The following is a 26,078-nucleotide window of genomic DNA, read 5'->3' on the forward strand; positions in this document are numbered from 1 at the left end:
GCCTCAGAAAGGCTTTCACCCTCCATCAAGCCAAACGGCCGGGCAGCAAGTTCGCTAACAGCCCATCAGAAAGCATGAGTGGCTCCTCCTGCCTCTGGGGACGCATAGGGCACAGGCCCCAAAGCGGGGTCCCCTCACATACCGGATGTGATTGGCCTCTGTTGAAGTGGGGGCCCTCAGTCCACTCGCCCAGCGGAGGGAGAGGCTGCTCTGCTGCCACGTGGCCACATCCTCTCTATCAGACACCACAAGCAGTTCCGAGTGCTTCCCAAGTGCTCTGAAAGGGTGCACCAGAGTGGAACCTGAATTCCAAGTGCGACAGGACAGAGATGGCCTGAACGTTACTGGGCTCCCAGCAGGCTCTGCAGCACCAAGCCTGTGGAAGTTCACTCTCTAACAGACACACACTGATTTTTATGTTTCTGGGTTGTGCCAGACACTGAGGGTTTCCGTGTGGGCAGGGACACCTCAGGGGAAGGGGGAAAGCTCTGGCAGGGGGTGCGGTGAGAGCCAAGTGCCTGATCCTGCCTGGGAGGCCTGCTTGCAACAGACGTCCTGGGACCTACTAGGCACCACATGGGGCTGATGAGGCGCTCAGGCCACATCCAGGAACAGACTGAAGTCCCTGCCCCTGTCGGGAGACAGGCAGCGAACAGCACCCCAAGGAGCAAATGGACCAGACAGAACACGAGAAAGGAAAGCAGAGGGGCAGGGGGCAGACAGCAGGGTCAGTCGGGTGACGGTGCAGGGCGGGAGAGGCCTGAGGGGGCAGATGTCAGCAAAGGCCTGTAGGACACGAAGGAGTCAATCCACAGAGAAGGGCAATCCAGGCTGAGGGCGTGGCTGCAGGGGGAGGGATGGAGACAGGCACAGTGGGGCGGAGGTGCCAGGCCAAGAGAGAGGGGAAGGTGGTGGGTCAAGCCCCGTCCCACTCCCCCAAAGCCGAGATGCACGCCCCCTCCCTGACTCCACCCGTGCCCAGCCTGTTCCTTCACAGCCCTTCACACGCGGGACTGCAGCAATCTGCAGGTGGCTCTCCCTGAGGCAGGGAGCATGTGGGCGACCGCGCCTCTCTGGTACCCGGCACCAAGCCTGACAGACAGACAGGAGCCTCGGGAGCCAGGGGGTGGCAGAATGGGAGCACTGAACCGGAGGAATGGCCAGATCCCTCTTGGAAGGGACTCTGCTGGCAGTGTGAATGATGCCAGAGCACCTGCTCCTCAGGTCAGTCCCCTCGACATGCAGGCGCTTGGCACTGCACGGTGAACTGGAAATAGAGGGCGGGGGTCTTAGCCTTGAGGTCCAACCTCTGGTCAGGCTGGGAGAGGCATCCACAGACATGGAAGAGTTCAGGACAGAGGCTGCACAGCTCTTCGCCCCCCCAAAGGGAAGCAGCAAGTGCTGAGGAAGCATCCGGGAGCAGAGTTGGCATCAGGGGAAGGGGGAGGAGCACAGGGGCTGGGGTGAGGGCCCAGGAGGGCAGGCAGTGGGCAGACTGCTCCTCATCCCAGCGCTGCTCTTGCCACCCTCCCTCCCGAGTTCAGAGCGTTACAGAAGCAACACAGCAGCGATGCCTGTGTGAGCCACACGAGAACTTTCACACTGCCTTGTTGTCATGTGAGGAAAAAGTAAAAAGGTAAAATTGATTTTAACAATAGATCTTATCTAACCCCAAATACCAAAATATTGTGATTTTAACACATAATACAAAAAATTAAGATATTTTAGTATTTCTGGCACTGTCTTCGCCACCTGGGCATGTGTCACACGTGGGGCATGTCTCAGTTCAGACTCTGGCCAATGGAGACCACGCTGGACAGCACAGGTCACCGGTGGCGCTGCTTTTCCCCACATGGCATGTGCACGCTCACACAGAGGGAAAGAGGGTGCTACTCAGGACGGCGGGTGGCAGGTTTGTATGTTTCCTCTACTTTTCCATATTCTAAACCTTCTACAATGAGTATGAACTACTTTAAAACACTCTAAAGTATAAAATATTGGTAGGAAGCTTCTTCAAATCAACTCACCTTGGCTTGCTTTGTTTGGAGTTGCTATGTAAAGAATCCCAAGAAGAAAATTAATAAGCTCAGGTATAAACCTCTGGGACAAAGCCACATACTCCAGGAACAGGCAGCACACGAACAGGCCCTTCACCACGTCCTGGAGGGACAGGACAGGGCACTGGAAAAGAATATTTGGGGGGTTACTGTCCTGGGACGATGTCATGCCATGCTAGGCCAACCACTGGGCTTCCCTGAACCACACACCCCACTGAGCTTCACGGGTACAGAGGGAACCCCCGCACCTGATGGCAGTGTTGAGAGGACCAAGTGAGATGACAAAAACATAAAGAGCTTTAGTGATATTTTCCCCCTGAGACAGAGTTTCACTCCTGTTGCCCAGGCTGGAGTGCAATGGCACAATCACGGCTCACTGCAACCTCCACCTCCCGGGTTCCAGTGATTCTCCTGCCTCAGTCTCCGGAGTAGCTGGGATTACAGGCATGTGGCACCAAACCCAGCTAATTTTTGTATTTTTAGTAGAGACGGGGTTTCACCATGTTGGCCAGGCTGGTCTTGAACTCCTGACCTCAGGCAATCCGCCCGCCTCGGCCTCCCAAAGTGTTGGGATTATAGGCATGAGCCACTGTGCCCAGCCAGAGCTGTACTATTTATAAAGTTCCTTCCACCCATACAGAGCGTACGATTACTGCAGTAAGCATGTACCAATCACATGCCTAATAAAGAAAAAGGAACAGCTTAAACTTTTTAAGCCAAAAAGGGAACAAAAGTCCTTATCTTCACACTGGATAACTTCACCACTAACTCAAAAGGTTGTTTTCTGGGGTCCCACCATCTGTAACCTTGAGGTGCCAAACCAGGCTCTCCCACTCCCACCCATATCTCGGGCTGCTCGAGCTAGGGCTCTTTTAGATGGGCCCTCTTTTTTTTTTTTTTTTGAGGCGGAGTCTTGCTCTGCCGCCCAGGCTGGAGTGCAGTGGCCGGATCTCAGCTCACTGCAAGCTCCGCCTACTGGGTTTACGCCATTCTCCTGCCTCAGCCTCCCGAGTAGCTGGGAACACAGGCACCTGCCACCACACCCGGCGAACTATTTGTATTTTTAGTAGAGACAGAGTTTCACCATGTTAGGATGGTCTCGATCTCCTGACCTCGTGATCCGCCTGTCTCGGCCTCCCAAAGTGCTGGGATTACAGGCTTGAGCCACCGCGCCCGGCCTAGATGGGCCCTCTTATACCTAACCCCAGTGCTCAGTCTCTGCAGCCCTTGAACCGCCACGCTTATGTTCCACAAGGCCCCGAGGGGCTGTGGCTCTGGCCACCCGTGGTGTAGCAGGCCGGCCCCTGCTGTGTGTGGAGAGGACACACCTTGGTGAGCAGCTGACTCAGGCACACGAGGGCAGGGGTCACCACCGGGTGCCAGAAGTCGGAAGTTGGAAACAGCAACCTAGTGATTTGCAAATAAATGAGCTGGAAAGAAAGTGTTACCATACAGGTTAAAGAAGGTAAATGAAGTCCATCCATATGCCCTCCCCACAAACACTCCGGAGCCAAGAACAGGCTCTGGGGAGGAGAGGGTGCATCTCCTTGGCCCAGAGTTCTGGCCTCAGTGTCACAGAACAGGCATCCAACCACCGTGAGTCAAACAGCTAAACGTACAGTGAGGACACTGTGCTGAGGCCCGTGAAGGCTTCGCTGAAGCAGTCAGCAATGGTTACAGACACAGGCTCAGATCCCGTTTTGGGGAGTTGATTAAAATCATTAACCTAAGTCCTACCTACAGTTTTAAGCTTCTGCTAACTATTGTGAATCCATTTCAACACAAACACCAGGCAATAAAGAGCATATCTCAGCAAGTATTTCCTTAAAGTTACTAAAGCTGAAAATACAGCATGAGGCTGTTATAAAATTGTTAAAAATCTTAGTGTTCAAATGTCTCCCAACCTTTGAATAACACAGAAACCGAGACCAATTAAAACCAGTTCATAGGCTTGGGCCCTTATGGAAAATATTGTGGTTCTATTTGCCTTCCAACATTTCTGTCACTGGACCAAATACGGCACCATTCACGTGGAATCAAACCAGAATCTCCTTGTACGACCCACACGTTAGTCCGTGGCTAGTGGAGGAGTGCCCTCCCCTCCCAGGCTCGCTGCCCTGCAGCTCTCGCTCCAGATCACCCTGGAGGACAGGGCGCGGCCAAGAGCATCGTACCCATCATCGGCCTTCTGTGATACCATCAGAACCTCCATGGCAGGGGCAGTGCCTAAACTGAACTCTGCTTACCACGTCCAACCCTGGCAATGTTGCCCGGCCTTTGGTCTCAATCATTTCTTCCATCTCATGCATGGCATCTCGGAGAACAAATTTGACAGCGTCACTTGCAGATTCAGGAAACATCTGGCAAAGATTATATAACTGCCTGTTCAGCAGAAATGAAAGTCAGGAGAGAATGACTTTAGATAAGAAACACAAAAACCCTGCAAGCCATTTTCCTATGAAATCACCTGTTGACTGAGCAAGTAAGAACTGGATGAATCTGCTTTTTCTAACAGTATTCTTAACAGTCTACACTCACTTCTGCCATTTCCTAAAAACTCGGCCATAACATGGACTGGAGGTGGTGGAAGAAACAGCTTGATCTGTGGTAACCGTTGTTGGGGGCACCGCTCTGTGTGGCAGCTGCAGTGGACAGCTCCAAGGCACTTTCCATATTAACTCATTTATTCCTCACGACAGGTACTTCTTTGATAGTGTCTCCATGTACGCAGATGACGTGGAGAGCTCTGTGCGGCACAGGGCAGGAAGCTGGTGTGTGCTCTCACGGATAGGACACCAACACTCTCAACTGATAACTCTGCCCCTCTGGCATTCTTCCTGCCACCGGCCCCGGGGGCCAGGAGCCACCGAGTGGGTCACGGTCACACAGACTTAAGAGTGCAGCGAGGGCGGGAACTCGCCCTGGAAGGCCCCATGCAGACAAGAGGGACACACTGCCTGGCATGCAGAACCACCCACCTGGGTTTCACTGAGGGCTGAGGGGCGGGGTGTCTACCATGCTTTCCAAATATCTCAATCACCCAGAGCTTGAAACTTACAATGAGCCACCCCATCCCAGCCACAAATCTAAAGGGGTTCACTTGTTTCAAAATCAACTTGTTTGTGGTTAAAAGTCAGTCCCAGCTCTACGGTGGCTGGAGCGGCATGCGGGCTTGTGCTGTGAGACTCACAAACCCTGGGTGACCACCCGCCTACCTGGCATGCCGACGCCACCATGCCACCTACCTTAGTAACTCTGGAATGTGTTTTTATGACTCTAAATGGGAGAAAAACTGTTCTGCTCAGCCCCACATCCCAGATAACACACGTTTTTTACTTACACAACCAATTTATCAATTACTCTGAGGTCTGGTGGGTCATCTGTAGCTAAATCGCCAACGTACTCCAAAAGAAAGCCAAACAGTTTCTGCAGGAACATGAATTGGGAAATAAAGCTCAGTGCTCAGCACCAAGAACAAAGCCACAGGCACACAGCTTCCAGATCAAGCTGCATTCTGGTGACAACCAGGTGGGGCGGGGGAGCCCAGGGATACAGACATGAGCAGCCTTCTAACATGCAAGCAAAGACACTGCTAGAACTTGCTAAGCACTAGAAAGTGTAGAGGGGGAAAGCTAAGGGTCAGCGCATCCTTCTGTAGAACAGCAGACAACACATCACTAGGAAAGCAACATGAGGAGCACACACAGCACGGCGCCCCCCCTCACGGAACATTCACCTCTCACTGAGAGGAAAAGGCACAATCACAGCCACCTATCTGACAGCAGTCTGGCTCTGCTACTTGTGGCTATGTTAACCTTAGTGTCCTCCCCTGTAACATGAAGGTGAAGGTCCCCATGCCTGCCTCTGGCTGGCTCTGGCACGAGGCTTAGAGAGGAGCCAAAGCCAAGGGAGGCCTCTGCCTGTGCCATACCAAGTGTTCCCAGCCATCATCATAGGTAACCAGGTGACAGGCTGGCCCCATCTGGCCTGAGGCACACGTGGCCGTTGCACAACTTCACACAATTCTGGCATTCATATACGGGGCTGTGCCGACACTCCCAGGACTCCACACACACTCAATCCACGTACTTCTAATTTTGCTTTGTTTCCTTCTGCGAGACTCGGGTGGTTGCACTTCTGAATTCTCTCCACCACCAAAAGCTGCTCTTCCATCGATCTTCCTAACAATAGAGATCTCAGTTCCTCATAGGATTCAGGGGCTATCAAAAACACAAAACATACTGCACATTTAACATTTATATATACATATATATATATTTTTTTTTTCTTTCTTTTTTTTTTTTTTTTTTGAGATGAAGTCTCGCTCTGTTGCCCAGGCTGGAGTGCAGTGGTGCGATCTCAGCTCACTGAAACTTCTGCCTCCTGGGTTCAAGCAATTCTCCTGCCCCAGCCTCCTGAGTAGCCGGGACTACAGACACTTGCCACCATGCCCGGCTAATTTGTGTATTTTTAGTAGAGAGAGGGCTTCACCATGTTGGCCAGGCTGGTCTCGAGCTCCTGACCTCAGGTGATCTGCCTACCTTGGCCTCCCAAAGTGCTGGGATTACAGGCATGAGCCACCGTACCTGGCCCACATTTAACATTTAAAATGAGAATTACTTACATGTCTGCTAACATAGAGGTAATTTCATATAACTATTCTACTTCACAATCACAACAAACCCACCAGCTTTTGCTCTGGCACATCTGGAGGGGTATCAGCCATCCTGACCTGGGCTGTCAGGAGCGATCACGCACCTGGGAACACGCTAATAAGGAAATGCCCTCCCACCTTTCCTCTATTAGGAATTTGCTAAAACACCCACAGTTTCAGAGCATCTCGGTGGCAGGGCGCTGGGTTTAGTGCCCAGACCACTTCAGAAAGACCTGGAAGGAGCCACTACGAGCCAAGCAGTGTCAGCTCATGAGACTCTTGCCACCAGAGGGCACGTCACAGAGGCCAGCTTCACCACTAGCTTCTCCTCTGGAAGCATCCTGCAGGCACAGGACAATTCGCCATTGCTTACGAGAACCCGACCATTTTTTTCTTTTTTTTTGAGACAGGGTCCTGCTCTGTTACCCAGGCTGGAGTGCAGTGGTGTGATCGCGGCTCACTGCAACCTCAGCCTCCCAGGCTCAAGTGATCCTCCCACCACAGCCTCTTGAGTAGCTGGGAACACAGGCACAAGCCATTGCACCAGGCTTATTTTTAATATTTTTGGTAGAAACGAGGTTTTGCAATGTTGCCCAGGCTGGTCTCAAATTCCAAGGCTCAAGTGACCCACCCACCTTGGCCTCCCAAACTGTTGGGATCACAGGCGTCAGCCATGCTCCTGGCCTGGACAGTTTTTCTCCAGATACTAGACAAAACAACACTGTATATTCCATCTAAAATGTTACGTGGCCAAGCAGGAGGCCCAGGTGGGAACATGGAAGCCTTCTCACAGATGTTTACCTACCTCCCCAGCCCGGCCCCTCTGGTCCGCCACAAGAGGCTGACCGTATGCTACAGGGGAGGTGAAGGTACCACTACAGAGAGATGCGTCTGGCCCATCTGGGGCCGGCCCACAGAACCACGGTGACAAACTAACATGACCACTCGCTCTAAGACCTGGATCAGCAGACACAGGGTGTGTCCACGCACTCCCAAGGGCATCCTTGGTCCCCACTCCACAAATGCACCTCCTGGGCGCGAGACAAACACACACAGCTATGGCCAGGTCATAAAGGTTATCCGAGAACCTGAGGAAACCCACGCACTTGCCCACCTGCGAACGTGTAGGGCAGCTCGTCTCCGGCAGCTTTTCCAGCTCTTCCCTTGCCGCTCGTCGGCCCTCTCCCAGGAGTCTGCCGCTGCTCTTTTGCTGGCTTCTCGTTTTCTTCCTCGCTCTCTACGTTGGATTCCAGGTCCGAGTGGCCATCTGGACTATCACTCTCCTCTGTGTCCTCCCTGCCTGAACTGTCACCTTCTTCCTCGTTGCTCTCAGGGTCACTGGCTTCCTTGCTTTGCTCTTCCTGGCCATCTTCCTCGACATTCATCTTTCCATCCTACCAAGAGTGTGGAAACCACAGGGCATCAGGACAGGCTGAGACAACCACTGGACCATCTCGCAGCCACATCAAGAGGCAGCACACATCAGTGCTTCCTATGTGGTTGCAAGGAACACAAACCTGTGTGCTCCATCTGCCCACTGGCATTAGACCTCCTGCCCACCACCCGCTGCTAGGCTATTTGAGCCATAGGAGCTACAAGCTCCCAGCGAACCCTGCTGCAGGATGGTGGGCCAGGTTCAGGTTCTGCTAGGGAGCGGCATGGGATCAGGATTTGGAAGGTGTTCAGTGGCCGTGGGCTTGAACACTGGGAGTGTCTACAGCACCCACCACTGGTTTGGGAGGGCTGTACCTTCTGCTCCTCCAGGTAACCTAGTGTTTTTATCAGTATCCATTTTCCGGCGTGGACCTCTTCTGCTTGAAACCTGTCCTGCCTTATTTTGCTTCCCTGGACCCTGATTGATACACTCTTAAAATGAGAAAAGGGTATCAATTTATAAAGTTCGTGAATTAAAAACTACACCAGTCACAGAAACTCAATGACATCACTCAGAGAAAATTCACAACTCTAGCCTTGAGTTAGCTCCCTCGATAGTACGCTGAGGTCATGTAGACAGAATCATGCCGTTATTAACAGAAGTAGTTGATGTTAACCAAGTAAGCAGTTTTATCTGTATTTCTTTGAGAGAGAGAGAGAGAGAGAGACAGAGCATGAGCAAGCGAATGCACACACTATTGTTAAAGTCTCCTCTCTAAAGTTTTGATACTTGATATACCATGAACACCCAGATAAAGAACTTTAGAGAAACTGGTTAAAAATATTTAAAATTCCCAACTGTAATAAATTCCTAAAATGAATACGAAAAAAGTTTTTAAATTAGAAAAAAAAGAGAGAAAATGACGGCAAATATCTTACTTTGTAGGAAAGCAAACGCCTGTCATCTTTATCTAGCACGAAGCCATCATTCAGATCATCTGCTGATATATGTTTTGGTTTCTTCACATTTTCATCCTCATCCTTTCCAAGCATTCTTCGAAGCCTCTCGGCCTGAGCAGGAAGAAATGAGATGTCTTGGGGCACACTCCTCCAACACTTGGTGAGGAGGCGTGCAGTCCTGCCGTGGGCAGCGGGCTGGGCCTACGGTCCTCCCAGCTGTGAGGCTGGTGCATCCAGCTTGCTTTCTGCCTGCAGTTTTCAATCAGGCATGCAAATACTTGCTAAGCAGTACATTCCTCATTTAACAAAATCAACTGTTCAAACTTTGTGGCCAATACTCTCCAGTCACCAGGCAAGCCTATTATTCTAAGGTCTTCATAGCAAAATTCTGCTGGCCAGCCCCGACTGGAAGTCATCACCCCCTGCACCGAGAGAAGAGGAGCCAGGACGCCAAGAGCAAGCAGCTCCAGGGCCTCCACTATTTGACCACACACTGGACATGGGAAGAAGCTAGTGATGTGGTTACGTCAAAACAGCCAGCTGAGCCAGGTGTGATGGCAGCTCATGCCTGTAACCCCAGCACTGTGGGAGGCCGCGGTGGGAGGATCAGCTGAGCCCAGGAGTTTGAGAACAGCCAAGGCAACATAAGGAGATGCTCATCTATACAAACAATGTTTAAAAATTAGCTGGGGCCAGGCGCAGTGGCTCACACCTGTAATCCTAGCACTTTGGGAAGCTGAAGTAAGTGGATCACCTGAGGTCAGGAGTTCAAGACCACCTGGCCAACACGGCAAAATCCTGTCTCTACTAAAAATACAAAAATTAGCCGGGCATGGTGTTGGGCGCCTGTAATCCCAGCTACTCAGGAGGCTGAGGCAGGAGAATCACTTGAACCCAGGAGGTGGAGTTTGCAGTGAGCCAAGATTGTGCCACTGTACTCTAGCTGGGCGACAGAGTGAGACTCCATCTCAAAAAAAAAAAAATTAGCTGGGCATAGTGGTGTGAGTCTGTGGTTCCAGCTACCTGCAAGGCAGAGGCAGAAGGACTGCCTGAGCCTGGGAGGTCGAGGCTGCAGTAAGCTGTGATCATGCCACTACACTCCAGTCACGGCAACAGAGACCTTGTTTAAAAAAAAAAACAAATGTGGTTGGGTGCAGTGGCTCACGCCTGTAATCCCAGAACTTTGGGAGGCCAAGGTGGGTGGATCACCTGAGGCCCGGAGTTCAAGACCAGCCTGGCCAACATGGTGAAACCCTGTCTCTACTAAAAATACAAAAATTAGCCGGGTGTGGTGGCAGGTGCCTGTAATCCCAGCTACTTGGGAAGTGGAGGCAGGAGAATTGCTTGAACCTGGGAGGCAGAAGTTGCAGTGAGCCGAGATCGTGCCACTGTACTCCAGCCCGGGTGACAGAGCAAGACTCTGCCTTGGAAAACAAAACAAACAACAACAAAAAACAAACGAAAAAACTCAGCCAGCTGTAGAAGTGTCTTTACTTCGTTTTTGTTTTAACGCAATGGATTTTTTAAAACTGCATTTAAAAAAAAAGCTTACAAGATAATATACTCATTACATTGTTAGTAGATGTTTTGGGATAGAGTAATTATTAAGGAATGTCCATTTTTGGCAGCGCAGTGGCTCATGCTTGTAATCTCAGCACTTTGGGAGGCCAAGATAGGTGGATTGCTTGAGGTCAGGAGTTTGAGACCAGCCTGGCCAACATAGTGAAATCCCATCTCTACTAAAAATACAACAATTAGCTGGGCGTGGTGGGGGCAGCTGTAACGCCAGGTACTCAGGAGGCTGAGGTAGGTCAATTGCTTGAACCTGGGAGGCGGAGGTTGTAGTGAGCCAAGATCACACTACTGCAATCCAGCCTCGGCAACAGAGTGAAACTCCGTCTCAAAAAAAATTAAAAAAAAGTCCACTTTTAATTTGCTGTACTTGGGTATTATTTGCATTTTATTTTGTTTTTGCTTTTATGATCAGAAATAAAAAGTTATTCATGTTGGGTGCGGTGGCTCACGCCTGTAATCCCAGCACTTTGGGAGGCCAAGGCGGGCAGATTACGAGTTCAGGAGATTGAGACCATCCTGGCTAACATGGTGAAACCCCATCTCTACTAAAAATACAAAAAAATTAGCCAGGTGTGGTGGCACGTGCCTGCGGTCCCAGCTACTCAGGAGGCTGAGGCAGGAGAATGGCGTGAACCCGGGAGGCGGAGCTTGCAGTGAGCCGAGATTGCGCCACTGCACTCCAGCCTGGGGGACAGAGTGAAACTCCGTCTCAAAAAAAAAGAAAAAAAAAAAGGTAATCATGAATAAATATAAACTTTAAATGGACTAAAATATTCCACTGATCAAACAGAGTATTCTCTTCAGCCCATCGTGCAAAATGGAGCGGAAGGCGCTGTGGATGGACAGCAGCACAGCCCTGCTCCTGAGGTGCTGCCACCCTACCTCCAGCTTCTTGAGGCGCTCCTGCTCTTCCTTTGCCAATTCCGCCTCCGTCTTCATCCGGTTAGAGGGCTGCGCCTTCATTTCAAAGCCAAGCTCACGAACCATCATGTCATATGCATCGGGCTAAGGCAGAAAGAAGAAATTTTTCATTTTAAAAATATATTTCTTATTTTACAAAAAGAAAAGATCTAGCTTCCTGGGACATTCTAGTAATGGCTGCATAATGTTATTGAAGTAGTTAAGCCACACCTACATCTTTTCTTCGAGAGAGAAAACTGTTCTCGTCAGCCTTGAGGATTGCAAAATCAGTGGACATTTGGTCACAAAGAATTTGTTTACCCCTAGAAAAATTCTTCTCAGAATACATCTGCTTTAACAAAAACAGGCTGGGCACAGTGGCTCACGCCTGTAATCTCAGCACTTTGGGAGGCTGAGGCAAGAGAATCGCTTGAACCCGGGAGGTGGAGGTTGCAGTGAGCCAAGATTGCACCACTACACTCCAGCCTGGGTGACACAGCGAGACTCAGTCTCAAACAACAACAAAAACACTACTTATCCAGGTATTACGCCCTAAACATGGGAAATTAAGTAAAATATCAGTAATAGCAAGAGTGACCCACAAAGATGTACAGATGACCACATGGCACTAATCTGGCAAAATCTAGATTTCTCTGAGAACCCAGTTTCTTAAACAAATGCATTTTCCAACAGTTTAGACTAAAGAGAATGCAGTAGGACACAAGCACTGTTTATAGAGGAAAAAGTAAGTAAATGTATATTAAGTGTATGTATTATGTATCAACAGACAGATGCGCCACAGGGAAGTTCAGACACCTGTTCTGATGTGTCCACCCTGAAGTACTTCTTCCATCCAGAAACACCCCTTTCTTCCGTTGAATTCACTTGGAATAGAGACTCAAGTAACTGAATCTCCTTCCACCCCAAGATTACACACAGCAGCTAATTCAGTATCAATGTTCAACAGAAACTTGTTCGGAAGGAAACAGCCCTTTCTCTGGACAGTCAGCCAGGTTCAGTAAGTGAAAACTTTCTTTCAGTCACTTGGCTCCCACCTTGGGTTTCTCCTTTTTATCTCTGTTCTCTGACTTGGGAGTTTTGTGGGACAGGAGAGTCTGAATTTCTTTCCAGTCTTGGTCTAGCTTCTCTGTGAGCTCGAGGGCATCTTCTCGTTGAGCTTGTCTCTCCCTCTGGGGAAAAAATAACAGACACACACCACATATCATTACTATTGGACTTCAACCCAGAGGCCCAATGTCAGTGCCAAGGACACACATGGTGACCACTCAGTCAGCACCAAACGTTTCAACAGAGAAAAGAGGCCAGGAGAAATTAGTATTTTAAATGCAAAGCTACAAAATCTCATCAGATGGAAATCATTTCCTGCCATAAACCATTAATTTAGATACTCTGAGCAGTTCACGGCAAATGAAAAAAAAAAGTGATTTTTTGGGTACACGTCAGATACTGAAACCAGCAACAACAAAAAACCCATCCGTGCCAGGTGCGGTGGCTCACCCTGTGCTTTCCAACTAGGCCAAGGTGGGAGTACTGCTTGAGGCCAGGAGTTTGAGACCAGCCTGGTCGACACAGCATGATCCCCATCTCCACAAAACATAAAACAATAATTAGCTGGACATGGTAGTGCCCCCTAGCTGCTAGGGGAGCTGAGGTGGGAGGATCACTTCATCCTTGAGCCCAGGAGTTTGAGGCCACAGTGAGCTTTGATCGTGCCACTGTACTCCAGCCCGGGCAACAGAGACCACATCTCAAAATAAAACAAAACTTAAACTAAAAAAAGGCAAAAGAACCAAAACCGGTCAGAGGTATATGCTTTACGTGATTTTTAAAATTCCTATTCACAATAAATGCTTTTATTAAACTCATATAAAATATTAAACACAGCCTAAAAATGTACAGGGAAAAAAAGCTCGAACACATCTTGGTGAGCCTGTCTTACCATGGAGAAGATGGTCAAGAACACTGGCTAACCCACCTTCTCTTGTTTAGATTTGGCAATGAGCTCTTCAATCAGCTCCTTCCGGGACTTGGCTTTCCCCTGCTCCTCGCCTTCCTGTTGAGTCTTCTTGTGCAGGAGCCCGCCGCCGCCTCCGAAGTGGGCAGCAGTCAGCTCAGCTGGGGCGAAAGGCAGAAAACCCCAGTGAAGCCCAGCCCTGGCGTGGGAAGCGTTTCCTTAGCACTCTGCCAGCGCTTCCCCCACAGTGCTCTGGAAAATTCCATATTTGAGAAAAAAATGCTCACACGCAACAGCCTGGCCTGAGACCACAGGCACAATGGCACTTGAGAAATACCCAAGGTAAGCCACTCTGAGAAAACCCAGACCCATTACACTCCCAACTGGCTATAACCCAAGTGGCTGGAAACACTGAGCACCTATTTTTGATGGTGCTGGTTCTAGTGAAGACTGGCAAGCCCAGAGCAAGCTGGCTCCAGGGTCTTGTGGGGGTGTCGCCTAGGGTCAATGGCACAGTCTGTGTCCCTCCCAGCTCCCTGGGCAGGGCCTAGAGACTCCAAAGCCCTGAGCTAAGGGCAGGAGCAGGAATCATCTACCAGGGCCGCTGATCTTCAGTCTGCCCTACTCACTAGGGCAGAAGAGAAATTAAACATTGTAGGAAACATCGCATTTGGAATAAAAGAAACCTTTAAAAATCCAATTTCTCAAATGAAAAAGAGGCTCAGATGGGAAATGATATATCCAAAGGCCCACATCATAACAGAAACAAATGTTAAGATGGTTTCTCCAGCTTGGGCCTCCAGCATGCCAGCAGCTCCCTGACCAGCAGAGCCCTAGCCTGGTGCCTGCCTGGGCTCCCCACCTCCACTCCCTTCTCAACCCCCTCTCTCCTTTCTCTTCATCCCTCTCTGACTCTCCCCTGCGTCTCCTCTGAAATGCCGTCTTGCCTGAGTGATGGGTCAGTTCTCAGTCTTCCTCTCACTACCAGCAGCGCTCAACACATTCACCACTCATTCTAGAAAAGCTTTCTCTTCTTGGCTCCTAGCCCAACTCTGCCGCCAGGGCCTCACTGTCCCCTCTTCACCAACTCTTCAGGTCACAGTTCCTGCTGTCTGTCCTCTAACTACTCGTATTCCCTTGGCAGCCTCATTCAGTCTCTGTGCTGACAGCATCCAGTTCCTGTCTCCAGCCTGCATTCTCCCTGACCCGACTGCACCTCCAGCACCGCACCGTGGATGTCTAGCGGGCATTGCAAACTCCCCCAAACCCATCTATCCCAGTCTTCTCATCGCAACAAATGGCAATTCTATCTTCCCAGGTGCTTAGGCCACACACCCTTGGAGTCGTCCTTGATGCCTGTCTCCCACACCTGTATCCAGTTTGCTGGGAAATCCCATTGGCCTTGTCTTGTCACACTATGCGATTCCTTGGCTCCAACACCCAGACTCCTTTTCTCAAGTAAAAGCCAAAATCTTGGTCAGGCATGGTAGCGCACACCCGTAGTCCCAGCTACTCTGGAGGCTGAGATGGGAGGATTGCTTGAGCCCAGGAAGCCAAGGCTGCAGTGAGCCGTGGTCATGCTACACACTCCAGTGAGGCTGAACAAGACGCCTCAATGGCGCGTGCTGCCGTTTCCGGCTTTCTCCTCCACAGCACTTCCACCTTCGATCAGACAGCAGAATTTGGTGACACATTTGTTTAATGTTTGGGTCTCCCCATAAAATGTGAGCTGAAGGAGGGCATGGCTTTCTGTTTTGACACTGCCATTTCTCTGGAACCGAGAACAGCGCCTGGCACATAAACCAGTATTGGTAAGTGAATGAATGAATGATTCCTGATTTCCAGAAACGAATGATTTCCTTCCTGGAAAACTAAGTATATCAGAAAACACTATTTAGTACCCTAGTAATCCGAGTTCGATCACGCTATTTTCTTTTTTTTTTTTTAACTTTTATTTTAGGTTTGGGGGTACAGATGAAGGTTTGTTACACAGGTAAACTCGTGTCATGGGGGTTTGTTGTACAGATCATTTCATCACCCAGGTACTAAGTCCAACGGTGATCTTCTCTGCTCCTTTCCCTCCCTCTCTAGATCCCCATGCCTGCTGTTTCCTTGTGTTCAAGAGTTCTCATCATTTAGCCCCCACTTACAAGTGAGAAAGTGTGGTATTTGGTTTTCTGTTCCTGAGTTAGTTTGCTAAGGATGATGGATGGCCTCCAGTTCCATCCACGTTCCCACAAAAGACATGATCTCATTCTTTTTTATGGCTGCATACATGTACCATCATAATAGTTTCTTAAAAGATTTGCAAAATGCCAACTAATAAGCTTGTATTAATTATATAAAAGATTCAGAAAAGGATGATTTAAAAAAAAAGGAAATCCTCCCTTAATGAGTTTGTATTAGGATTTGATTAGAAAGATTTTTTATGTATCTATTTATTTTGAAGTCCAAACAGTATGTTTTACAGTAGGTGAAATGTCTGGATTCAGTGTAAAACAGCACACAGCAGCTACAATTTAAGAGTCAGGCTACTTGGGAATTGAAGCCCCGCCCCCTCTGGTTACGAAGCCTGAGCAAGTACCACCAACTCTTGTCCTTAGTCTCAGCTTCCGCAGCGGTAAAGTGCTCACGGGATGGTTTTTAAGATGAAATTCTCCTAATCTAAGAGAACAGACCATGTGACAGCTGAACAAAACAGAATTTGTCTCCTCATGACAAATTCAGTGTATTTATTTTCACATGTAAGAGGCTTTTCTTTTATAAAAATTACCTGGGTTTTGGTGAGCTCATAATCAAAATCAAAGGACAGGAAATCAGGAATGAATAGCTGAATTCCCAGGACCTGTTACTCGGAGAAACTGAGTCCTACTTCTGCTCTAGTCAGTGGCGCACCACAGCGCCTCCCCTAGTCACGGGCGCACCACAGCGCCTCCCCTAGTCAGCAGCGGCACCACAGCGCCTCCCCTAGCCACGGGCGCACCACAGCGCCTCCCCTAGCCACGGGCGCACCACAGCGCCTCCCCTAGCCACGGGCGCACCACAGCGCATCCCCTAGCCAAGGGCAGACCACAGCGCCTCCCCTAGCCACGGGCGCACCACAGCGCCTCCTCTAGTCAGCAGCGGCACCACAGCGCCTCCCCTAGCCACGGGCGCACCACAGCGCATCCCCTAGCCAAGGGCAGACCACAGCGCCTCCCCTAGCCACGGGCGCACCACAGCGCCTCCTCTAGTCAGCAGCGGCACCACAGCGCCTCCCCTAGCCACGGGCAGACCACAGCGCCTCCCCTAGCCACGGGCGCACCACAGCGCCTCCCCTAGTCAGCAGCGGCACCACAGCGCCTCCCCTAGCCACGGGCGCACCACAGCGCCTCCCCTAGCCACGGGCGCACCACAGCGCCTCCCCTAGTCAGCAGCGGCACCACAGCGCCTCCCCTAGCCACAGGCGCACCACAGCGCCTCCCCTAGCCACGGGCGCACCACAGCGCCTCCCCTAGCCACGGGCGCACCACAGCGCCTCCCCTAGCCACGGGCGCACCACAGCGCCTCCCCTAGCCACGGGCGCACCACAGCGCCTCCCCTAGCCACGGGCGCACCACAGCGCCTCCCCTAGCCACGGGCGCACCACAGCGCCTCCCCTAGCCACGGGCGCACCACAGCGCCTCCCCTAGCCACGGGCGCACCACAGCGCCTCCCCTAGCCACGGGCGCACCACAGCGCCTCCCCTAGCCACGGGCGCACCACAGCGCCTCCCCTAGCCACGGGCGCACCACAGCGCCTCCCCTAGCCACGGGCGCACCACAGCGCCTCCCCTAGCCAAGGGCAGACCACAGTGCCTCCCCTAGCCACGGGCGCACCACAGCGCCTCCCCTAGCCACGGGCGCACCACAGCGCCTCCCCTAGTCAGCAGCGGCACCACAGCGCCTCCCCTAGCCAAGGGCAGACCACAGCGCCTCCCCTAGCCACGGGCGCACCACAGCGCCTCCTCTAGTCAGCAGCGGCACCACAGCGCCTCCCCTAGCCACGGGCAGACCACAGCGCCTCCCCTAGCCACGGGCGCACCACAGCGCCTCCCCTAGCCACGGGCAGACCACAGCGCCTCCCCTAGCCACGGGCGCACCACAGCGCCTCCCCTAGCCACGGGCGCACCACAGCGCCTCCCCTAGCCACGGGCGCACCACAGCACCTCCCCTAGTCAGCAGCGGCACCACAGCGCCTCCCCTAGCCAAGGGCAGACCACAGCGCCTCCCCTAGTCAGCAGCGGCACCACAGCGCCTCCCCTAGCCAAGGGCAGACCACAGCGCCTCCCCTAGCCACGGGCGCACCACAGCGCCTCCCCTAGCCAAGGGCAGACCACAGCGCCTCCCCTAGCCACGGGCGCACCACAGCGCCTCCCCTAGTCAGCAGCGGCACCACAGCGCCTCCCCTAGCCACGGGCAGACCACAGCGCCTCCCCTAGCCACGGGCGCACCACAGCGCCTCCCCTAGCCACGGGCGCACCACAGCGCCTCCCCTAGCCACGGGCGCACCACAGCGCCTCCCCTAGCCACGGGCGCACCACAGCACCTCCCCTAGTCAGCAGCGGCACCACAGCGCCTCCCCTAGCCAAGGGCAGACCACAGCGCCTCCCCTAGTCAGCAGCGGCACCACAGCGCCTCCCCTAGCCAAGGGCAGACCACAGCGCCTCCCCTAGCCACGGGCGCACCACAGCGCCTCCCCTAGCCAAGGGCAGACCACAGCGCCTCCCCTAGCCACGGGCGCACCACAGCGCCTCCCCTAGCCAGCAGCGGCACCACAGCGCCTCCCCTAGCCACGGGCAGACCACAGCGCCTCCCCTAGCCACGGGCGCACCACAGCGCCTCCCCTAGCCACGGGCGCACCACAGCGCCTCCCCTAGCCACGGGCGCACCACAGCGCCTCCCCTAGCCACGGGCAGACCACAGCGCCTCCCCTAGCCACGGGCAGACCACAGCGCCTCCCCTAGCCACGGGCGCACCACAGCGCCTCCCCTAGCCACGGGCGCACCACAGCGCCTCCCCTAGCCACGGGCAGACCACAGCGCCTCCCCTAGCCACGGGCGCACCACAGCGCCTCCCCTAGCCACGGGCGCACCACAGCGCCTCCCCTAGCCACGGGCGCACCACAGCGCCTCCCCTAGCCACGGGCGCACCACAGCGCCTCCCCTAGCCACGGGCGCACCACAGCGCCTCCCCTAGCCACGGGCGCACCACAGCGCCTCCCCTAGCCACGGGCGCACCACAGCGCCTCCCCTAGCCACGGGCGCACCACAGCGCCTCCCCTAGCCACGGGCGCACCACAGCGCCTCCCCTAGCCACGGGCGCACCACAGCGCCTCCCCTAGCCACGGGCAGACCACAGCGCCTCCCCTAGCCACGGGCGCACCACAGCGCCTCCCCTAGCCACGGGCGCACCACAGCGCCTCCCCTAGCCACGGGCGCACCACAGCGCCTCCCCTAGCCACGGGCGCACCACAACGCCTCCTCTAGTCAGCAGCGGCACCACAGCGCCTCCCCTAGTCACCGGCGCACCACGGCGCCTCCTCTAGTCCCCGGCGCACCACGGTGCCTCCTCAAGTCATGGGCGCACCACAGCGCCTCCTGGCAATAAGGGGAATGCCACTCGCCCAACTCATACCAAGGCAGTTACCTCCACTCTCAGGGAATGAAGATCTCCCCAGGGAACGCGTTTTACAGCTAAGGGTCCACAAGAAGTCTTGAACAATGAAAAGAGCAAAGAGAAAGGCACGGAGGTTAAAATAACTGGCCATTCTCTTCAGGCCTGTGAAGCCGAGCAGTGGCGGGGTCTCCTGGTGTGCCGCAGATGGCAGGTTCTGCACCACATGCTTGCTGCCCTAACTCCTAAGCCTTTTGCCCCTTGGATTAGCCAAATATCAGAAGGCAGCCCCAGGCTCTAACGCCTTAACTTTCACACACTAACAAGACACAGCTTTGAGAGTCAGTTTTAGATTTGTACACCTTTGTTCTGAAGACATCAGAAAATGGGACCTACTCTAACTTACAAGAAATGTCAAGTAATTGATGTCATGACTGCAACCTTATACACAAGGTTCAAGACAGTCCTGAACTGAATCTTAGACTCTGTTAACATTATTTAAGGCCAAAATTTATCTGTTTCATGTTGTTATCCTCAGATACGAGGCTCAATATGATTTTCCTCAAACTGTATAATTCCACATAATTCCACAGTAGGTACAGGCTAAAGGAACTCCATCAACACCACTGTACAAATATTAGGCTGGGATTGATAAAGTAAGGTGAGCAAAGTAGTGCATTCAGTGAGCCACCTGGAGTCAGTGACGTGGGTTCTCCCCACAGTTTTTTTTTGCTTAAAAAAAAAAAAAAAAAAAAAAAAAACATAAAAACTGTCACCTGCGAAACTTGTGGAGAGGTTAATGATCAGTAAAACTTTCATGCAATAACTTTCTCTAGTCTCTAAGAGCAGAAGGTCCAACAAGGAACAGACTCTCCCTGGCTCCATGCCCACAGGCCCGTGCAGGGCACCCCAGCCTCACCAGACAACGCTCCTCGATCCTCAGCGTCGCTGTCACTGTCCACAATGTCATTATGCTTCTCGATGTCTGCCAAAGACTGGCCATAATGAGTCAATTCTTCATCTTCATTTAGATTGTAGATGCTTTTTTTCTCATGATGTCGCTGACAGAAGAGAAAAAAAAGGTTTCCTAAAATTACCACTTCCATTTCACAGCAAAAAAAAAAAAAAAAAAAAAAAGAGAGAGAGAGAGAGAGAGAGAGATATATATTTCCATTATATTTGAAATATGACAATGAATCCTAAGCAGCCTTAAAGAGTATTCTGGGTCAACTAAGCAATGATTCATTATTTAGACAGAAACAGAACTCATGGAGGGAATTCTTTTTTTTTTTTTTGAGATGGAGTCTTGCTCTGTCGCCTAGGCTGGAGTGCAGTGGCGTGAATTGGGCTCACTGCAACCTCTGACTCCCTGGTTCAAGCAATTCTCCTGCCTCAGCCTCCTGAGTAGCTGCGATTATAGGCATGTGCCACCATGCCTGGCTAATTTTTGTATTTTTAGTAGAGACGGGGTTTCATCATGTTGGCCAGGATGGTCTTGATCTCCTGACCTCGTGATCCACCTGCCTCAGCCTCCCAAAGTGCTGAGATTACAGGCGCGAACCACCACGCCCGGCCTCATGGAGGGCAATTCTTAAATAAGCCCAGGGCCCAGTTTCCACTCTAGCAATGCTGCTCAGGCCACTTGCTCTCCACCCAATGGAGCTGAAGGCAGCAGCTCAGCTGAGAACTCCTGTGCACACTGCTGCCATGTAGTGGAGTTAAGGGGTTTATCCCAGCTAACATGTGCAGAAGAAGCTGCTTCTCCTTTGGCCTAGCCAGATAAGGCACAGGAATCAAGGGCTATCCCCTGGACCTTCCAAGTGCCCAGGAACAGGCAGAACGTGCAGAATCAGCCTTCTCCTTGGGCTTGACTTCCCTGTGCAATGTACAGCAAAAACCCTCCTCCAGTTTCTTTCCATACCTGCTGTTCCAGAGCAAACCTCTTCATCATCTTCTCCTCGGGGCTCATGCTGCTGTTGTATTCTCCGAAGCGTTTATCTCTGAAGACATTGGACTTATCCCTTTCTTTGTACTCCTTTAGTAGAGTCTGTGTACGCTGGAAAACAGGTCAGAAAACAATCTCACAAAAAACTCTTGTGATTTCCACTACAGGGGACATCAGAACAGTGCATACTTTAAAGTTCAGGGCTATGCAGTGATGTCAAAGTTCACACACAAGCTGCTTTCATCCATGATAGGCTTTCTCTACTAGTGACAGAATTCTGAGAGGAGCAAACAACTCTCAGTGATAACGGGGTGATCACTTTCTTTTCCTCTTTAGAGTCTATCGGTGCCAAAAGGAAGGGTAAACAAAAGCACACTAGCCAAGCTCAAGGCATGAACGGCTCCCTCAGCCATAACAGCTGCCTTAAGGTTTAAGGATGTGTGCATTTTACGCCAGAATCATCTGGAAAAGTGGAAATGGGTTTAGACTCTTTCCATCATGGAGGAGGGTACTATTTCCCATCAGAGGTACTCCTAAGAAATGTACAGTTGTGGGTTCACACTAGACACAAGGCCATAAACAAGTTAGCGAGGTCATGGTTTAGGGGCTTCACCTTCGGAAAACCAAGAGGAGCAATATTTTAAATACAGACAGCAAGTATCAAATAATTCGGTTATTTTCCCAGCAGCAACAAAAAAAGACCAAGTTTAATAGTATTCAAAGTTGGCTGTCCTGGAGGTTGAATTTCCTAAAGCAGAGAGAGGACAGAGGTGAGTGAGGAATGAGTGGCCTCTGCAACCCGAGATGGCCACACTGCAAACTCTTTTCTGCTGCAGAACTTCTGTTTGCTAAGGAACTGCCATTACAGTGGTGTTTACACAGCAATTCCGAAAGGAAATGGCACCAAGGCAAAATCTTGATGCAATGGAAGGCCCTTGGAATCATCCAATTCAGTGGTTTTACAAACCCACCACAAATTGGTGCCTCGGCACACACTCGAAACCTCTGATCTAACCCCACACCTAAGTGTTCCTTTTCTTCTTCAGGGATTCCTCTAATTTGTTAAGTCATTTTGAAAGAATGTGAGCGTGGGGCAGGAGGGAGGGAGCATGTGGTGACTTGGTCACTGCCACTCTGGTTCCAAGTTCTGTTTCAGGAGGGGACAGGCCAGATTTTGCTCCAGACATAGGTCACTTCCCCAGGGTCGGAAATGAACTTAAAGGCTAAGAAACCCACATTTAAGGTCAAAACCAGGAGCTGGAAGAAGAGGAGAGGAGAGTGGAAGGGGTTAAGAAGCAGCTGGGCAAGAGCAGAAGATGCTCCAGTAGGGACAGAAGCACACCGTGGCCCTCCTTCCCATTTACAGCACATTCCATCTGGAGAGGTCAACCGCAGTATTCATCATGTGGACAGGAGAAAAGGATGTAAAAAAACCATTTCTCTTATCTCACTTTGAAATGTGAAAGTGCTATTATTACATTTAAAATGCATGAAAAACCCCTCTGCTGCCTGAAGAGTAGGAAACCATCCATTAGTTCAATAAATACTTCCAAAGGCAATTTTCGTCATTTTCTTCAAGAATGTTTCAAAAACCAATTTCTTTCAACTGAGACATGCTGAATGATTAATCCCTAGTAACTTCCTACCGTGGCAGTGCTAAACAATGTTTGTTAGAAACACCTTTGGGGCCAGGCGTGGTGGCTCACGCCTGTAATCCTAGCACTCTGGGAGGCTGAGGCAGGTGCATCATGAGGTCAGGAGATCCAGACCATCCTGGCTAACACGGTGAAACCCCGTCTCTACTAAAAATACAAACAAATTAGCTGGGCGTGGTGGCGGGTGCCTGTAGTCCCAGCTACTTGGGAGGCTGAGGCAGGAGAATGGCGTGAACCTGGGAAGCGGAGCTTGCAGTGAGCTGAGACTGTGCCACTGCACTCCAGCCTGGGTGACAGAGCGAGACTGTCTCAAAAAAAAAAAAAAAAAAAGTAAAACATCTCACTATTTAAATCACAAGGTCTAGCTGGCAATCAGATGGGAGCACATTACATGTGCTGGCCTGTACTGCTTGATGAAGTCTGTATGGACAGAGGCTGCTTACATGCTACACTGATATATATATATATATTTTTTTTTGTAGATGGAGTCTCGCTCTGTCATCCAGGCTTGAGTGCAGTGGCGCAATCTCGGCTCGCTGCAACCTCTGCCTCCTGGGTTGAAGCAATTCTCCTGCCTCAGCCTCCCAAGTAGCTGTGATTAAAGGGGCATGCCACCATGCCCGGCTAATTTTTTTGTATTTTTAGTAGAGACAGGGTTTCACGGTGTTGACCAGGCTGGTTTCAAACTCCCGAGCTTAGATAATCCGCCTGCCTCGGCCTCCCGAAGTGCTAGGATTACAGGCGCGAGCCACTGAACCCAGCCTACACTGAGAAGACTTCTGAGGCCTGTTCCTGCAGAGGGAGGGAGCGTCACTGGCTTCTAGCAGGAAAGAGGTAGATGGGGCAGGCATCAGCCATCTAGCCTCTAAAAACATTAGTTCTCATTATCTGGAATATGATTCTATGGGTAAATCTTAGTGAAGAAGCCAACTGAGACAGCCCACTTACTTCTAAGGGACCAGCCCACACGAAAAGACCCAGGCCTCCTAGGGGCATGTGAGGGGGCTGGCCTCACATGCCCCCACAGGTGTTATCAAGCTCAGAGTCAACTGGACGACCTGCTGTCCCTCAGACAGCTGCAAGCGCCACACCTCACCACACCAGGACAATGTGCCTTTGCATCTGTGTCCTCTGCCCACCCTGGGACCATGAACAGCTCACTCCCTTTGCGAAACTTGGCTGTAACTCCCTCTAGGAAGAATGTTCGGACTTTCCTGTTACACTTTCTCCTGACTGTGATCTCCTAAGGCACTCAGGTTCCACTTTTGATTTCTTCAAATATTTGTTTCTAGCATGGGCCAAGCATTGGAGGTCCAAAAAGGAGCAGCAATTCCCGCCCCCGTCCCAGGCCTTCAGCACAGAGCAGGGAGGTGATCTGCCAATACCAGAAGTTTGAGCAACCTGTCCTATTTGGGCTACATAGCTTGGGTGGTGAACCTGAGCCCGCCCTTTAGAGACTTTGGGAGGTAAGGCAGACCTTTTGGACACACTGAGTTGCAAGAGGTGAAGCAAGGAAAACAGCCGGACTGTGCGGGGCTCGAACAACAAGCCAAGAAGGCTAAGAATAACAGTATTTAGAGAACACTTGCTATGTGCTCTATGTGCTATCTTACTTAATTCTCATAAACCACCACAAGGGGTAGGATGTATATTATTATCTCTACTTCAGAAAAGAGAAAACTGAGGCTTCAGTGGTGAAGACAAATGTGTCTATTCTAGGGACCACACTACCTTATTCTCCCACCCCTGCCCTGGGGTGTGTAATGAGCGACTCTTACGGAAGTCAGCTGCAAGTCTATCCTGCCTATTATACACGCTGTCGTCTTCGCGCAGTAAGGATATTTGATTTGATTTAAATACCATCCAGCTTGCACACTGTGATGGAATAGAGATCAAGAGCTCATGAAGGCAGGGGCAAGTTTTATTTACCTTTATCTCCCAGAACCTAGAAGCGAGGTCAAACAGAAGCGCTCGGGGTAGCAAGAAGGCTCTACAGACATTGAAATGTGAATGCATGCCCAGCCCTTACCAGTTGTGTGACCTTAGGAAATTCATTTGTCCTTTCTGTGCCTTATTTTTTCACCAACCTACTAATGTATGTTCCTCAGTGAAAATTAAAAAAAAAATTATATTAAAAAAACTAGGAAGCAATGCGTTTCCATAGAGTTACTTCCCAAGGAACAAGGTCACGCGCTTCAGGGGAGAGCCGATCAAACATCAAACGGAGCATCCCACACAGCCCCTACCCACCGTCCCTAAACCGCAGGAGCTCAAAGTAAACGCGGAAGGGTTAACAAGCAGCTGTCCAGGACGCCGCCCGAAGTGACCGACTCCTCCTGACCCGGTTGGAAGAGTCACCGAAATAACACGAGTGCAGGGTCTCCAGGAGGGCGATAGTTTCTAGGTCACTCCAGCTCAGAGAACAGCAGAGGCTTTCGGACTATAAAGTCAGTCCCGTGACTACAAAGTCACGGCCTCCGCCGCTCAACTAGGAAACCGACGCACCGAGAAGGACGCAGCCGGTCCGAGAGCAGCATGGGGCCCAGATCCTGCCGTCCGGCTCCCCCTGCGCCCCCCGCTTACCTTCCTGAGGGCCCGCGCGCGAGACACCCCGGGCAGCCCCACGTCGTGGCGCGTCTTCCGGCCCAGGATCTGGAACTTCTGCCTGTTGACTTTCACCTCGAATGGATTGGAGTTGGCCTTCGCCGGGCCCCCTCGCGCTCCCGCCGGCGCCCCGGAGGTCTTCCTTCGCGCCCCGACCTTCTTGGCCTTTCCCATGGCGCGCGGACCGCTGCGCCCAAGGTGCCGAGACCCGAAGAGAGACGCTGCGCGCACTACCCCGAGACACGTGCCGGGCAGCGGAACCGCCTCCCGGCCTCGTCTCGCGAGAACAGCGCATCACCTCCGAGCCCGCAAGAGGTAAACGCTGCGGCCGCAGGCTTCTCCTCGGCTCGCTCGCCGACAGGCTCAGCGACTACAACTCCCAGCAGGCCACGCGCCGCGGCCCGCCGTGTACTCTTGGCGCAGGGCCTTCTGGGAGCTGTAGTGCCCTGGGCGCAGCGGCGAGGGGCGCTGCCTCTTCAGCTAAGCCGTTAGCGCCCAGCCCGCCCGGGTGCGGGTCGCGGGCGGCGGCCGCGGCGGCACCCCTGCCAGTGAGCCCCTGTCCGAAGTGGGCCACGGCATTGACTCGGGGCTGCCCGGGGACCTGAGGAGGGAGCTGCGCGCGCGAGGCGAGGGTGATGGGGCCGAGAAGAACCGGGGCGATAGCGCGGCAGCGGTGACAGCTGGGACCCGCCGCGGTCGGGCTGCCCCCTCCCGTCGCCCCGACCGCTCCCCTGCTGGTGAGGGCC

General features: G+C 52.1%; 2 protein-coding genes and 1 long non-coding RNA gene across 22 annotated transcripts in view; 1 reads left to right on the top strand and 2 right to left on the bottom strand.

Annotated features, from left to right (window-relative positions):
* NOP14 (NOP14 nucleolar protein) overlaps window positions 1–25,564 on the bottom strand; it is a 30,062-nt gene extending 4,498 nt beyond the window's left edge. For 2 of the 4 annotated variants that reach the window (XM_078003016.1, XM_015137885.3), the window contains exons 1-14: window positions 25,312–25,564; window positions 21,050–21,184; window positions 20,048–20,189; window positions 13,517–13,656; window positions 12,576–12,710; window positions 11,503–11,625; window positions 9,025–9,156; window positions 7,826–8,105; window positions 6,147–6,277; window positions 5,398–5,483; window positions 4,304–4,439; window positions 3,386–3,487; window positions 2,028–2,181; window positions 143–302 (exon numbers count right to left, since the gene is read on the bottom strand). In XM_078003016.1, coding sequence (XP_077859142.1) covers window positions 143–302; window positions 2,028–2,181; window positions 3,386–3,487; window positions 4,304–4,439; window positions 5,398–5,483; window positions 6,147–6,277; window positions 7,826–8,105; window positions 9,025–9,156; window positions 11,503–11,625; window positions 12,576–12,710; window positions 13,517–13,656; window positions 20,048–20,189; window positions 21,050–21,184; window positions 25,312–25,506 — 2,051 coding nt within the window. In that variant the 5' untranslated portion in view covers window positions 25,507–25,564. Of the gene's footprint in view, window positions 1–102; window positions 303–2,027; window positions 2,182–3,385; window positions 3,488–4,303; window positions 4,440–5,397; window positions 5,484–6,146; window positions 6,278–7,825; window positions 8,106–9,024; window positions 9,157–11,502; window positions 11,626–12,575; window positions 12,711–13,516; window positions 13,657–20,047; window positions 20,190–21,049; window positions 21,185–25,311 lie in introns of all 4 variants that reach the window. The other 2 variants (XR_013417697.1, XM_015137886.3) reach the window with 2 other exon arrangements.
* LOC144341102 (uncharacterized) lies at window positions 15,424–18,417 on the bottom strand. Its single transcript, XR_013417702.1, has 2 exons — window positions 17,795–18,417; window positions 15,424–16,895 (listed from the first exon to the last, which is right to left on the bottom strand). It is a non-coding gene; the product is annotated as an uncharacterized LOC144341102 (long non-coding RNA).
* Window positions 25,565–25,770: 206 nt separating the features above from the next.
* Window positions 25,771–26,078, top strand: part of GRK4 (G protein-coupled receptor kinase 4) — a 77,135-nt gene continuing 76,827 nt past the window's right edge. For 16 of the 17 annotated variants that reach the window (XM_078003048.1, XM_028848255.2, XM_078003053.1 and 13 more), the window contains exon 1: window positions 25,771–26,069. The gene's annotated coding sequence lies outside the window, so the exon portion shown is untranslated. The remainder of the gene's footprint in view (window positions 26,070–26,078) is intronic. The other variant, XM_028848271.2, reaches the window with a different exon arrangement.

Source organism: Macaca mulatta, chromosome 5 (assembly GCF_049350105.2).
Source record: "Macaca mulatta isolate MMU2019108-1 chromosome 5, T2T-MMU8v2.0, whole genome shotgun sequence".
Taxonomy (NCBI): Eukaryota; Metazoa; Chordata; class Mammalia; order Primates; family Cercopithecidae; genus Macaca; species Macaca mulatta.